The sequence below is a fragment of the Sinocyclocheilus rhinocerous genome, unplaced genomic scaffold, assembly GCF_001515625.1.
Source record: "Sinocyclocheilus rhinocerous isolate Xijiao unplaced genomic scaffold, SAMN03320098_v1.1 scaffold370, whole genome shotgun sequence".
NCBI classification, from domain to species: domain Eukaryota; kingdom Metazoa; phylum Chordata; class Actinopteri; order Cypriniformes; family Cyprinidae; genus Sinocyclocheilus; species Sinocyclocheilus rhinocerous.
Genome location: NW_015670897.1, coordinates 402,607 through 419,195, shown reverse-complemented (window position 1 = coordinate 419,195; position 16,589 = coordinate 402,607). Strand labels below are relative to the sequence as shown.

At 32.5% G+C, this 16,589-nt stretch overlaps 1 protein-coding gene across 1 annotated transcript in view; it reads left to right on the top strand.

The window, feature by feature from the left end:
- Nucleotides 1-14,990, top strand: part of LOC107734354 (scavenger receptor cysteine-rich domain-containing group B protein-like) — a 17,534-nt gene extending 2,544 nt beyond the window's left edge. Inside the window, exons 2-11 of the mRNA XM_016546289.1 lie at nucleotides 858-890; nucleotides 3,000-3,038; nucleotides 5,478-5,780; nucleotides 5,928-5,993; nucleotides 9,562-9,876; nucleotides 10,325-10,402; nucleotides 10,671-10,742; nucleotides 11,329-11,643; nucleotides 13,194-13,283; nucleotides 14,309-14,990. Coding sequence (XP_016401775.1) covers nucleotides 858-890; nucleotides 3,000-3,038; nucleotides 5,478-5,780; nucleotides 5,928-5,993; nucleotides 9,562-9,876; nucleotides 10,325-10,402; nucleotides 10,671-10,742; nucleotides 11,329-11,643; nucleotides 13,194-13,283; nucleotides 14,309-14,622 — 1,625 coding nt within the window. The 3' untranslated portion in view covers nucleotides 14,623-14,990. The remainder of the gene's footprint in view (nucleotides 1-857; nucleotides 891-2,999; nucleotides 3,039-5,477; nucleotides 5,781-5,927; nucleotides 5,994-9,561; nucleotides 9,877-10,324; nucleotides 10,403-10,670; nucleotides 10,743-11,328; nucleotides 11,644-13,193; nucleotides 13,284-14,308) is intronic.
- Nucleotides 14,991-16,589: the final 1,599 nt, after the last annotated feature.

The window sequence follows — 16,589 nt, the reverse complement described above, 5'->3', positions numbered from 1 at the left end:
AAAAAAAAAACCCCCCCTAAAAAAAAATTAAAAAAAAAAAAAAAAAAAAAAAAAAAGCTAGGTTGTTTCAACTCAACTTTGGGTCTAATATGGATTAACCCAACTGTTGGGTTAAATTTTTCAAAAAGTTTTCAAATTACAATTTTAATCCAACAATTGGGTTAGTCCATATTTGACCCAAAATTGGGTTTGACCCAGCATTTTTTAGAGTGTATATATATATATATATATATATCCCATAAATCCTTTAGAGTAAAGAGTGGACCAAACCACAATGAACAACCTAGAAACAAAATCTAAAAATCAAATTACAAATACAGACCATTTAGAGGGCTCAATGGTCAAGGCTCCTTGTGGGAATTGAACCAGCAACCTTTCAGCTACCAAGCTTAAGTTTTAACCATAAAGTATTAAATCACAGTCTTGAAATATCTGCTTTAAAGGAACAATAATTGAAATCAAAGCCAACAGCCTCCAGGCTTAATAGATCCTGGTGGAACAAAATAATAAGAGCAATTTTTCAGGATGTAAAGCCTACAGCAGGAAATACCCTGTTCATCGCAAACCTGTGAAAAGACAGCTGAACTAAAGACTTAACGAGGACATGGACATCTGAGAAGAGGCGTGTGTGTGTGTGTGTGTGTGTGTGTGTGTGTCAGAGCATTATGGGTGGTTTCCTCTACTGTAGACGACTCAACCGAACTCCCAGCAGATCAGTAACTTTCAATGAATCTTACAAATGATCGCCAGTGACGCAAACGCCAACAAAGATGTGCGATAATGTGTGTACAGTGTGTGTCATATTTAAGTTACTTGATGATGATGTTTATAATTGTGTTGATCTTTTCTCTGTGCAGAAGATATCAAACTCCAACAAAGATCAGTTTCCAGTAAGTATCATTTTAAACTAAACCTTTGCATTTCCTGTGACCTTTCATTAACAATGTCCTAGAAACCACACAAAACACCATAGCAACCACATAACAACATTCTAAAAACAACTCAGAACATCATAGCAACCATGAAGAAACATTCTAAATAACTTGCTACATTGTGGCGGCAAGCAATTTTGAAAATGTACAATGTAAAAACGTATGTTTCCGCCACTGAATAAAAACATTAAAAAAAAAATAATAAATTATCGCAGCTTTGTATTTCAATTACAATTCAGACTTTGCTTCTGAATTGTTTCTGAGGCTGAATTGTGAGATATACACTCAGAATTGTGAGATAAAAAGTCGCAATTACCTTTTTTTTATTTTTTATTCCTCAGAAATAGGCTTCCATAGTGAATAAATGCATGTTAAAAAAAAAAAAAAAACACCAAGAGAGATTTCTCTAAGTTGTAAATAAAACAAGACTGTTGACGGATATTTTACAAGAAAAAAATGAGAATCAGCTGATGCAAGCTTGACTCACGTGACCTGCCAGAACTACCGCTAACGCTTAATTTTTTCTACTTCAGAATGTAATGTTTAAATGTGTTCTTCTTGTAATTAATCATGAAATTTACTAGCAATTTCCAACTAAAATTGTTTCTACACCCAGTTTTTTCCAACTGCATTTTTTATACAAATACTAAGCGTATGTGTGTATTAACCCACACATCTGAAGCGCTATAATTAGAGCGACTAACATTTCAGCGACATACACATTAATAAGAAGGAGGAGAAGGCTGTGAATTGACCTAAATGGGATGTGTTGGGGGGAAAAAAGCTTATTTTCTGCTGTCTTTGTCAGGCGCTGAAATCGAGCACCATTGATTCACAGTTTGATACAAAAGCTTGTATAGGCACTAGCATTAGCTGTCTCAATACTGCTACAAAACACAGGACAAACAGACCCGGTGAAAGTGTGCCTGAGGAGGGAAGGTCAGCGCTTTGTGAAAAACACCACAATGTTCTGAACAAACACAAACAAAGTCAGCTAGGCAACAGGTCTAGCAAAACATGCCATAAAATGTTGCTTTATAAATATATGAAATATATAAGAGTACATAGACTTTAATGAAAGAAGCACTGGAGTTGACCATACAGTCACAGAGAAACTCAAATACATGTCTCATTCATTTATTTTTATTTATTATTCATTTCTCAAAAGTTTTGGGTTCGGTAAGATTTTTTAAAATGTTTTTGAAGGAATACTCTAATGCTCACCAAGACTACACTTATTTTTTTGATCAAAAATACAGTAGAAAATATTATCTAACATTATTAAAATTTAAAATAACAAAATTTAAAAAATCCTAACAATGTAACACTGTCACCTTTGATCAATTGAATGTGTCCTTGCTGATTGAAAGTATTAATTTCTTTCAAATAATAATAATAATAATAATAAATCTTACTGATCCTAAACTTTGAATGGTAGCATACAGTATAAATCTTAATAAATAAATAAATAAATATCTATATATATCATTTTGTGAAAAATTTAAGGGGGTCTGAATACTTTCCGTACCCACTGTATATATATATATATATATAAAAATCACAAAAAAATAAAACATAGTACACAATGAAACTACGAAAAACTAAGAAACTAAGAATTTTTTTATAGATTGTGCACTATTTCTATACATAATATTTCTAAAACATATCTAAAATAAGTGACTCATTAATGTGTCTCAGAGGTCTAGACTGGTAACAAGTAGAATTACTGCTAATATTTTCATTATATTTGAGATTCGATATCCACTGTCTGAATTTGCTGAATCTGATCAGATTCACAGCACACATCTCACTATCTGATGTTGCATTACGAGAGGTGTGTAATATTGTGCCATACATCTGTTCAGCAGTGAGTCCGTCTGTATCACAGCCTGAGCTGAATTCACAGTCTTCCTGTTTCACCAGTCTAAAATTACAGGAAAATAGATGTAGTAGATATAGAGGGCTGCAGCTATGGAGGGCCAAGAACCTCCTTTCAACAAATAATTTGACCACAATCGTTGTTTGCTCTCTCTCTGACTTTCTCTCCTGTTTTTTTTTTTCTCACAGCCACCAACACAAATGCCCCAGTGACAACACGGTCTCAAGGTGAGCGTCTTAGCGATTCACTTTCTCACCCTTTCTTATGTCTTTGTATGAGAACACACCCTTTTAGGAAAAGATAAGTTTGCCGTCGCCCATTGGCAGGATCACGGGATCGCGGCAGGAAAGGATCATAATTGCCTCTGAGGCACAAGAAAAAAGACTCGCTCAGTTTACACAATCCCTTCTCCACCGCTATGCCATGTCCTCGCTCTCGCTCTCTTTTTGGAGTCATATGTCATATTTAGACTTATTATTGTGCGTTAAGTTGAAGGGGATTAGAGACATTCTTACAGGCTTCATTATGTCATTATATTTGAACCGTGCAGCTCTGCATTTCAACTTGTGTTATTCAGAAACCAGCAGTTGTCATATGCGCTAGAGCAGGACCAAAAAGTCATAAAAGACTTTTCTTCAGACATAATTAACTTTTTTTTGAACATGCAACATGTCTTGTTTGGATATTATACCATGGTAATACCATTTTATGGATGTATAATAGCAATATCAGGATATTCTTTGAAATATCATGTAAATATAAATATTATATAAATATATTGAACTATGCAATTTATTTTTATTCCTTTTTTGAATTCTTTAAAGTAAATTGGAGCACCATGTATTTACCGTGGTACATGTATAAATTCACCATTCAGTACCATGGTACTGACACAGTTCAAAGAGAATAAAATACATGCAAAAATAAAGACATTCTATTAATCGTATTACTGAGTTAAGCTGCAAAATAATTTCCTGAAGTTAAAAAAAAATCATGAGTTTTCTAAAGGCACAGCTCAAAAACATACTAGAGAGTTATAATAGTTAACTTAAACTAAAACCTGTTACTTTTTATGTACCATACTCTGATGTGCTAAATAAAAATAAAAACTATAATCAAAATTATACAGACATGTTTTTTTTTTTATAAACAAAAATAGCAAAAACACAATAAAATTATTAAAACTTTAAAATTAACATGCAAACAGAAAATATAAATATAAATAAAATGTATACTAATTTATACTAAAATGTATACTACTAACTAAATATAAATAAAAACTAATTCAACATATTAATAAAAACTATAATAGTATTTCAATTATACTAAAATTACACTGAAACATACATGAGCAAAACAACAAATTACTGAATCAATCTATAAAATATATAAATATAAAAAAATAGATATATAAATAAGATAATAGATATATAATACAATTTTAGATAGCTGCCAAGAAAACATGCTTTCATTTAGTTTAACTGGATGTAGTAAAACTACTAAAACTAAAACTAGAACTTAAATAAAAATTAATTAAAAAAATATAGAGACATGTTTAAAAACTAATAAAAATGACAAAACCACACAAATAAATATCTAAAACTTTAACTAAAATGAAAATGAAAATTGCAAAAATAAAAGCCAATTAAAAATATTTAAAACCTGTTACTTTTTATGTACCATACTCTGATGTGCTAAATAAAAATAAAAACTATAATCAAAATTATACAGACATGTTTTTTTTTATAAACAAAAATAGCAAAAACACAATAAAATTATTAAAACTTTAAAATTAACATGCAAACAGAAAATATAAATATAAATAAAATGTATACTAATTTATACTAAAATGTATACTACTAACTAAATATAAATAAAAACTAATTCAACATATTAATAAAAACTATAATAGTATTTCAATTATACTAAAATTACACTGAAACATACATGCGCAAAACAACAAATTACTGAATCAATCTATAAAATATATAAATATAAAAAAATAGATATATAAATAAGATAATAGATATATAATACAATTTTAGATAGCTGCCAAGAAAACATGCTTTCATTTAGTTTAACTGGATGTAGTAAAACTACTAAAACTAAAACTAGAACTTAAATAAAAATTAATTAAAAAAATATAGAGACATGTTTAAAAACTAATAAAAATGACAAAACCACACAAATAAATATCTAAAACTTTAACTAAAATGAAAATGAAAATTGCAAAAATAAAAGCCAATTAAAAATATTTATAAGAACTATAATATTTGATCAATTATACCAAAATAACACTGAAACATACATGTACCCTGCATGTTCTAGTAATTACCAGGGTTATTATAGATAATTAAAACTAAAACCATCAAAAATACTGAATGAAACTGAAATAAAAGATCAAACTTAAACTTAACATTTAAACATTTATGATTTTCATTTAGTTTAACTTGATGCACTAAAATAGCTAAAACAACAACAACAATAATAATAATAATAATAATAATAATAATATATATATATTTGTTTAAACATTTTTTTTTTGTAAAACTAACTAAAATGGAAATGAAAAATATGAAAATAAAAGCTAATTAAAATTATTAATAAAAACTATAATAGTGTCTCAGTAATATTAAAAGTAATGACCTGCTCTTCTTGGTCTCCAGTGCGTCTGGTGAACGGCAGGAACCCGTGCGAGGGCCGTGTGGAGGTGCTTCATAACGGGACGTGGGGGACGGTGTGCGATGACGACTGGGACATGGTGGACTCGAACGTGGTGTGCCGGCAGCTGGACTGCGGTGTGGCCGTGGCTGTGGGGAGCAGCTCCAAGTTCGGCCAGGGCTCCGGTCCCATCCTGCTGGACAACGTGGACTGTAAAGGAGGAGAGATGGACCTGAGTCAGTGTAGGAATCAGGGATGGGCCGTCCATAACTGCTACCACTATGAAGACGTGGCCGTCACCTGTAAAGGTACGTGGAGTGAGTTTTTGCCATTAAAACTTCAACTTGACATTTCAACTTGACAAGTGCTTAAAACTGATTTCTTTGCATGGGTTCAAGTAATTATTAATTTTAAGATTAATTTATGTGAGATCATTAATTGTTCGTTGCTCACAGGCAAAAATGTCATCGAACCTCGAGGCCTGGAGCCCACCACACCGTCCAGTCTGATCTCTGCTTTAAGTAAGTTGCACAGTTTATTTGGCCCTTTTTTAACTTTTACATGAGGATTACATAACACACATACATATATTATGTAAACAAAAACTTTTATTTTGGATGCGATTAATCACGATTAATCGTTTGACAGCACTAATATAAACATTAAAATTATGAAATGTTAGTATCATCAAACTAATTTGATTAAACAAGATGGAATATTTTACAGAGACACAAAACACCACAGAATTCATCTGATACTTATGTTGCTTGTACTGTTGATTTCCCTCCAAAATTATGTCACTTCCTGGAGGAGGAGGATGTCATTCATAGGAAATTGTATTTTGTATTTTGGGATTTTGCGAGTTATATTAAGGACATTTGATAATAAATTAAAAAAAGGAAAGCAATTTATGTCTTTATAGGTTGTTAGTGGAATTTAAATTTCACCCTTATATATTAACTTTATTGTGATATTGATTAAAACTAAACTAATATGATCTCCATCTTTGAATTTAAATATTTTACTAATTTATTATATGTATTACACTGAATACATTTTGTGTTTTATAATTGTAATAATTTAATTTTTATTTAATAATTAAATCATAATAATTAAATGTAATAATAACTAAATTTAATGATAATAATAACATTTAAATTTGAATACATTTTTATATTTTATTCAATATATTAAGACATGCATGATGTACTGCATAGTGAATGACCCAAAATATTAGGGCCTCTATTTGTTAATATGTGACACAAAAATCTTGAATCAAAATCATTGCACAGTGTCTCATTATAATTAGTGTTATATTAATAACACTGAGATTTAGCTTCTAATTTTTTATATTCTTTTCATTTTAATTTTAGTTCAAGTTCTAGTAGTTTTGTTGTGTTTTGGGCATTTTTATTATTTTTTAATGTCTATATAGATTTCATTATTTTTATTTTATTTTTTGTGCTCCAGCTATTTTAGTATATTAAGTTTATTTTATTTTATAATTTATTTTATAATTTTTTGTTTTAATTTTATTTTTTTTAATATGGTTTTATGTTTTGTTTTAAATTTGGTTAACTATAATTACCCTGCTTATAGTTTTAATTTATCCCAAATGAAAAGTGCAGTGATGAACTACTGTAAAGATCACATCAAAACTTCTTCTGAAGGATCACGTTCATCCTGTCTTTGTTTCTCATATCCTCTTTCAGTCATGAGAGGCGGCCGCCCATATCTAGTTCATAGATTATGACAGCTAAAGAAAGTAACAAAGCCTTATGGGAATTTGTTTGGGGAATTTAATGGCATTTTCATGGCATGGAATCACCGTTGAGGTATTGTTCCTCTGGCAATACAAGACTGGCTTTGTGTCCATGTGGTGGCGTCGCTCAATAAACCAATACGAGGCACATCAGTGTGTGTTTGCTTGAAACCGTAGCCCTCCGTTTGCATCATATTCAATGCCAAGTTAAGATCAGCAGAATAATATTACCGATAATCTGGCCCACACCCTCTATGGAGCAATCTATATGATTTCTAGGAGCAAAGTGTAGATAATTGTGGACTAGGGTTTCTGTTGGACAAACAATAGGTGTTTCACAATGATTTCATAATGTTTCTGGAAAAATTCTTACATAATAGATAAAAGTACAGTGATTTTATGCATCTCTAAGATCTCTAAATTATCAAAACTTTGTTGAAAAACCTGCTGCACACAATCTACTCCATGCCTTCTGTCGTCTGATTGATAGTAATAAAAGGTCTTTATGTATAATTGTACAAACGTCCACCTTCAGCTCGTGATTTTTGCTGTCAAATCTTTACTGATTTTCATAAAGTAAACGTCAGAATAACTGTACAGTAGTCATATTTCCAGATGAACACTTACTGGACTGAAGCAGCTCAGCTTTACTTGATTCTCCATCAGTCATGTTTTAGAGTCTTAAATCTGATCCTCAGGATCTTTTGAGGAGCGTTTGTTTCCAGAAGCTTTACTTTCACTGTTCCTCAGCGGAGGAATGATCTTCACAAGCCTCCAGAACATCTCACATCTTCTGAGGAGCCTTTATTTCTTCAGCTCTCAATCACTGCATTATATGTTCTGATCATTTCAATCTCATCTTACTGAGACATCTTGCTGGAGATATAGAGCGACGACTGATAAATCATTTTATGGAAGTATCTGCTGTAATGTTATAAAGATCTCAATGATTTACATCATTGCATCAGAATTTCATCTTACTTTTTGAGGCATGAATTCTTACTTCAAAACAAGAATACAACTTTTCTCATTATTTTGTTTTCCAAAATGATGTATTTTTGAGAGCAACACATCTATCCTGCATTAGAAAGCAACAGCAGTAAATATTCCAGAGGTATTTGGTGATGAAAAAATGTCAAAAAAATTAATTAATTATTTAATTAATTAACCCCTTAGCTGTCACCGTCCCACCTGTGGGACGCTTGGCGCTCTTTTTTTTGTTGTCCTTTTTCTCTATCAAATCTTTTAGTAATCATCATAAATTATATATCGTTTGAAAGCCAAGAAGCCCAAGATTCATCCTTTTTTTAAATCGGATATTGCGTTACCATAGAAATGGTACTTTAAAATCTGTTGGCGGTCTCCTCCCCCTTAGTGGGCAGTGTCAAGTGTCATATTACAAAATGCATTACGCTCTTTTAGAATCAAACCTTTTTATAATCTTGACAAAAAACATATCATTGGAAAAGTCTGAGTCTCAGGATTCCATATTTGGTAATAGAAGTAATATTGACAGAGATATCTAGACATTTGTGACAGAATAATGCATTTAAAAAAATGTATGGAGTTTGGATGGCACCCGGTGGCTGTTTGTGGTATAACGCCTTAAATAAAATGTCACAGGAACCTCAATTTTTTTCATATCAACTTAAAATTTGGAACATAACTTATTTAGACATAAGGCCTTAATTTTAAACCAATTTTAGAGTAAATCCTGTTATGTAAAATATTTATAATAAATCAAATTAATATAGTGCATTTTATTTACAGTACATTTAAACTTCTATAACTTTTTGATACTTAATTTTTTTTGAAAAAAATCTATTTAATTCTATATAAAATTCTTTAAAAAATCTAATAATCTACTTTTTTTCTTCTTTAAAAAGAGACCAACCTTAGGTCTGGATAGTGCACTTTCATGCCTATTTAAAAAAATGGGGGGTGACAGTTAATATATTTCTATTATATATATATAGGCCTATATTATAAATTTATATATAATAGAAATGTTAAAAATTACTTTGAAAGAGCTGTCCACTCTCATATGTGACCCTGGAGCACAAAAGCAGCCTTAAGTCGCTGCGGTATATTTGTAGCAATAGCCAAAAATACATTGTATGGGTCAAAATTATTGATTTTTCTTTTATGCCAAAAATCATTAGAACATTAAGTAAAGATCCATACATCAATGGAAAGCTTATTTATTCAGCTTTCAGATGATGTATAAATCTCAGTTTCGAAAAAATTGACCCTTATGACTGGTTTTGTGGTCCAGTGTCACATATACAGTTGTTCCTAAAACCATGTCTGACCATCCTGTGCTGTAGGAGATGGAGCCGTACGTTTGGCAGGGACAGGGGACCGCTGTCAGGGCCGGGTGGAGATCTACTATCAGGGCAGCTGGGGAACGGTGTGCGATGATGATTGGAGCATGGTGGACGCCGCAGTCGTGTGTCAAGAAATCGGCTGTGGACAAGCTGTCGGCGCACCTTCAAATTCCTACTTCGGCTACGGCACGGGACGGATTTTGCTGGATAACGTGAATTGTAACGGACAGGAGGGAAGCCTGGCCACCTGTTACAGCCTCGGCTGGGGAGTTCACAACTGTGGCCACCATGAGGACGCCGGTGTCATCTGCTCAGGTGGGCTTCTTTCTCCTCTTCCTTATTTCACAAAGTAAACTATTTTCTGTGAATGTGCAAGACTTCTGATTCTTCACTCACTATAGGTAAATAACTACAGGAAAAATACTTGTGCTAAACACCAGTGCTTATGAATACAATAATAATATGATTATAAATACCAGTTTGCAATATCAAGCAGCATAACTGGCTGTACAGCTAAAATGACTGGAAGTGTACGGAAGCCTCACACATTCAAGTTACAAACGTAGTTGTTGTTGTTGTTGTTTACATTTACATTTATTAATTTAGTACATGATTTTTTTATGTAAAACTTTATTTTTACATAAAAAACAACTGATTTTAAGTGTGATCTGCTATTTTCAGGACTTTCAGACCTGACTGTATGCAAATATTCAATAATACTGTATTCCTTGGATTGCAGATCTAACTCTCTCTCATATTTCAGGTGCCAGTTCCACCGTGGTCCCGGTTATCAACACAGAGACTATACGCAGAGAGTTCATCGTTCCTGAAAGCACAGCAGGTATAAACACTGCCTATACTGTACGTAGGGCCTGTAACTTCACCTGTTATTTTCAATAATGCACGGTTGAATTAATAGCCAATTCATTGTTATTAACTGCTGTGCCTGGCCATCTGACCATCTGTCACACACTGCCTGCTAACAAGACCGTCCTGAATAATAAGCCCCTTAAAGCACCAGCAGATGGCGTCCTTTAAAACATCACTGAGCACAAATATTTTGTCTGATTTCTTCTTTTTTCCATCACATTTTTCTCTGTTTTCTTCAGTGACAGAAACGCCAGCGGCAGTAAGCCTTGTAACAGCAACTGTGACGGTCACTACAGCCTCAACAACGAAAGGTAGCAAAGACAAACATCTCATAAAGCATCCAATGACAATGTCAGTATCATCTATCTATCTATCTATCTATCTAATCTAAAAATAAATAAATAAACAAATAAATATGTATTAGATATATGATATAGTGAGAGATTGGATGGATGGATGGATGGATGGATAGATAGATGTTCTTTTGAACTTTCATCAAAGAATCCTGAAAAATAAACTGAATCACGGTTTCCACAAAAGCAGCACAACTGTTTTCAACATTGATAATAATCAGAAATGTTTCTTGAGCATCAAATCAGCATATTAGAATGATTTCTGAAGGATCATGTGACACTGAAGACTGGAGTAATGATTTCATCACAGGAATAAATGACATTTTACAATATATTCACACAGAAAACAGCTATTTGAAATTATAATAATTTTTCAAAATATGACTGTATTTGTGATCAAACAAATGCAGCCTTGGAGAGCAGAAGAGACCGTTTCAAAAAATGTTTTCAAAATCTTACCGACCCCACACTTTTGAACAGCAGTGTATGTTTTCTCAGTTATCTGCTGTCTCTCTCTAACCCTCTTCATCCATGGCTCTTTCAGAGAAGCCGAGCATCCGTTTGGTGAATGGCCTCAACAGCTGTCAGGGCCGAGTGGAAATCCTCTACTTCACCGTCTGGGGAACGGTCTGTGATGATGACTGGGATATGAACAACGCTCAGGTGGTCTGCAGACAGATGGGATGCGGGCCGGCTATCGCAGCCAAACCTCTGGCTCACTTCGGCTACGGCTCCGGTCCCATACTGCTGGATAACATCGACTGCAGTGGCAGTGAGCAAAAGCTGTCCGACTGCTTCAATCTGGGCTGGGGACAGCATAACTGCGGCCATTACGAAGACGCTGGGGTCATCTGTGAGCGTAAGAGAAATATGACATACATTATAGTCTTGATCACATCGAAATGAATAGTTTTGAAAAAAGCCATGCATTTTACATTCATATAAAATGTGCATACTTATTCATATACATGAACTCATTGATATGTAGAGGAACTATTATTCCAAGAATTTCATATAAATTAGTTTAAATGAAAATAAACTGAAATCCATACATGTATAGCTGTATTTCACAGAAACATGTTCGGGGCACATTTCACCGCAAAAAATTCACATTTAGGTAATATACTGTAGTACAACTATTTGTTTAACAGGTTAAATACAGAATGATATAAAGTGTAAATATAAAAATATAAGGTATAAATATTTTGTATATACACACACTGCCGTTCAAAAGTTAAAAAGAACAGCATTTATTCAAAATAGAAATCTTTTCTAACAATAGAAGTCTTTACTATCATTTTTTAAAATCAATTTAACACATCCTTGCTGTTGCTTAAAAAAAATATTAAGCAACAACATTGATAATAATCAATGTTTTCAACATTGATAATAATTCAGCATTAGAATGATTTCTGAAGGATCATGTGACACTGAAGACTGGAGTAATGATGCTGAAAATTCAGCTTTGCATCACAGGAATAAATTATATTTTAAAGTATATTAAAATTGAAAACTTATTTTAAATTGTTATAATATTTAAAATTATTACTGTTTTTTTCCCTGCATTTTTGATCAAATAAATCCAGCCTTGATGAGCAGAAGAAACTTCTTTAAAAAAAACATTAAGAATCTTTAAATAATTTAAATATATACAGTGTAGAAGTATATTACAGTATAAACTTATAATTATATAATTAATATAAATTTTATATATGTGTGTGTGTGTGTGTGTGTGTATGACTGGTTTGATGAGATATACACCTAGATAAGACTTGTGTGTGCTGTCAATCCTTCATTCATGAAATTCACGCAGTCATTCACAACACCACTATTTATTCACTATGAAAGAACACACACACACATACACACACACACACACACACACACACACAAACACTCCTCACTGCAACACAATGTTCTGCTGAACTAAGTCAAGTCTCCAGGGCAGTTTTTCCTCTGGCATGCTTCCTCTTTTACACACAATTACAAACACACACACACACACACACACACACACACATCTGATTCAAGATCAGCATTTGCAGCACATTTAGAAGCATCCTCTGTACGCCAGTCGGCTTCAACTACATGAAAAATAAAGAGGCCTGTCGGAGCAAATCATCATCAGCACAGACCGCAGGGGAAGCCGTCCTCCGCACAGGCCACGTGCATCCACTAACGCATAAATATATGCATGCATGCGTCTAATAGATGAGCATTTAAGAGAAGAGGAAAGACTAAAATATACACGAGATTAAAGAATGAAAGTACAAGTATCAACCGCGCCTCCATAGATCATGAATGAGAACCACAAGTTAGTGTTTATAAAAGAGCATGTTCGGTCACAGTAAATGAAAGTTAACCAAAAGAAGTTTTCTAAATAAATCTTTTGTGTTTTCTTTCCTTCAGAGCCTACGGAGCATGTGGTAGTCAGAAGAGACTTTGGCATATGGATGACGGAGAAACATATTACAACTACAACCGCAACACCAGCGGATGGTACGAACACTGAAGGTCACACTCGAGTCTTAACGTCCAAAAAGACATTACAGAAACATTCGGTGTTTTCATTTTTGAGTGAACTATCCCTTTAATGAGAACAAATATCTGCCAAATACAAAAATCAGCTTAATTCAAAGGGAAAACAAGTTTTCATACCCCACCGACAGAATGTTTGTTCTTGTCTTAGGCATAGACTCACTTAATTTAGTTCAGTTTCTTAGAAAACAAGATTTCATACATTCAAATGTTATCTTGATTTAAGGATGTGTAGATAATTGTACTGGAAAAATTTAACATTTGTTATACCTAAAGTAAAAAAAAAAAAAAAAAACAGTTGAGAAAATACTTTTGATGTCACTTTTTTAATGTACAGACTTTATTTCTAACCATATATACATATGTGTGTATACGTGTATATATATATATATATATATATATATATATACATATATATATATAGAAATTCTTTCTTATTATTATTATTTTCACATTATTATTCATATAATATATATTTTACATAATATATGTTTCATCATCTGTATTTAAATTTTGCGAAGTAATGAATATATGATAGATTTGATAGATTTTGCTCTTTAATATTACTAGTTATAATGGGTATGGATCTTTTCAAGAAAAAATATCTGCGAATAAGGTCAGAAAAATAACCTTGTCTTCCCTCTGAATTAAGTTTATTTTTCTGACCCCACTGGCAGATATTTTTTCTTGTCTCAAGCATAAACTCGCTTAATTTTAATAGATGTTTTAAAGAAAACAAGACTGATTTAAGAATGTTTAGATATTTGTACAGGAAAACAAGACAAAAATATTAAGTAAGAAAATGTTTAAAATAATTGTGGAAAATAATAACTGAAAAGGCGCGCATGAATGCACACTTCTACAAAACAACAAATTGATCATCTTTGACCATCTGTTTTCTGCATACTATGATTTAAGACACATTATTTCTAGTCTCACTCACTGTTTAGGCACACAGCTTATCCCTTTCTTTTTCTCTTCTCAAGGTACCATCAGGCTCGTAGGGGGCCTGAATCGCTGCGAGGGCCGTGTGGAGATATTCCTGAGAGGAGAATGGGGAACCGTGTGCGATGATGCTTGGGATATTGCAGATGCGAAGGTGGCATGCAGGCAGATGGGCTGCGGGCTGCCTAGAGCCGCCCAGGTGATGGCCTACTTTGGTCCCGGTCGTGGCTCAATCCAGATGGACAATCTGAAGTGCACAGGCAGAGAAGCTACTCTCACTCAGTGCTCTCACATAGCATGGAACGTCCACAACTGTGACCATTCAGAGGATGCCAGCGTCACATGTGAACTCTAATGACTCCACCCACCACAGGCCACGCCCACGCCCACCGCAAGCCACACCCACCACCCCGGCCCAGTCAATGCAGTGGGAGTGGAAGAGTTTCCAGGACTTGTATAAATTTTGTAAATAACACCTCACACCGACCCCGACGAAGAAATTTTAAAGATGAAATAGTTACTGGGTGTGAAACAAGAAAAAATAAATTATGCTAATACTGTTATATAAATAACTGTAATAAATATTATGAATGAAATTCCAATTATGCACTTTATAAACTATAAGAATGTGTACACACATGGGTGAATAAGTATGCTGAACTTATTTTAAACTATTGATATACAGTGGAAACCAAAGTTTTAGACTCTTTTTAGCCTGTCATTTTGATTGCAAGCACCAAATTTATTATGCCATACAAAAACGTATGTATGTACTGTACTTCTAGTACTTTTCCGATTATAAAAAGATTTGATTCTTGTGGCTCTGTTTACTGAATGCTAAGAGGAAAACATAAAATATTTCTATTTTAAATATTTGAAGATTGTTGTGTTGCATGTCTTAAAAGTTAAGAGTGTATCTGAATATCTTTGCATTTTGTTGAATGAAAAATAGCCTTGTTATTCAGTCGGAAAAAATAATTTGGTTTGTTCAGAAAAAAAAAAGAAAAAGTTCTCAGGTCCATTTTGATTGGGTTTTAATTTTTCTGTGTTTTTTTTTTTTTTTTTTTTGAGTAGATGAACAGAATAAAAATGAATGAAATAAAAGGAATATTGCATTTGTATTGAGGAAACTAAACCATGTTATTGGCCTAATTGCATAACCTCTTAGTGTATTAGCTGGTTATTTTACAAGCTAGGAAAACAATGTGGGACTGAAATGATGTTAAGATATTTTATATATAATATGTAATTAAACATTTGATATCCTAAATTAAAAAAAGTAAAGAAAAAGAAGACAATTGATTAAATGTTTTTGATGTCACTTTTATTACTGTACAGACTTTCCTAAAATATTGGAGTGAAACGTCAATGTTTTGTCAATATATATGGAAATAAAGTATGCTATGAATCTATTATATATTCTTAACACAGGTGGACTAAAGCTGTTTTTTTTAATTCTCTTCTTTTAAGACAAAATGACATTATTATTCCTCCTGCAGGTGCTCTATATATACTATTATACTATATAATAATAAGGTTTAATTATATGCATTTAAAACAAATTTGATAAAATAATGAATATGCAATACATTTATTTTGCTATTTAACATATTACTAGTTAGTTATAATGGGAGTCTGGATTTTGACTTTTTTTTCCAGTAGCTTTTCTGTAGCCAAGAAGCAGGTCCAGTATGTATCTATACAGAAAATGACTTTGAAAAATAAATCAACCATAAAAAAGTATTAACTGGAGTAAAATGTACTGTGTGACAACTAGACCCGGTTATCTTACAAAGGCTAGCAAGCTGGTAACACTATAATTCTCAATATTCTTATAACCTATATAAAAATTCTAATAAAAATAAAGCAAATAAATAAATAAACAAATAAAGAACCCTTTAATTATTGAGCGCGATGATTCTTTTCTAGTCTTTTTTAAATTGTTCTCTTAAAAAACATCACAAGATACTTTAACAGAGCAAACATGTAGGATATCACAATAGATTCACACAAGAACCAAAAAGTCGGACGATTTCATGGAAAATCAAACATCCAAGGGGGGAAAAAATCTAAGAAATTATATTATTCTGAACATAAAATTCTAGCACAAAAACAATTATTTTCCATTTACTAAGTGCTAATCAGAATTACATTTTTTTTTTGCATTATTACAGTCTTGGATATGTCAGTGAATACCAGCAACATTAATTTATGCATTATTCTTTTTGTTGTCCTTTTTTTTCAGCAGAAGCAGAAAACAGGAAAAAAAAAACTCATAGGCCAAACCTGAGAAAAGTGTGCAATCACATGGAAAATATTAAA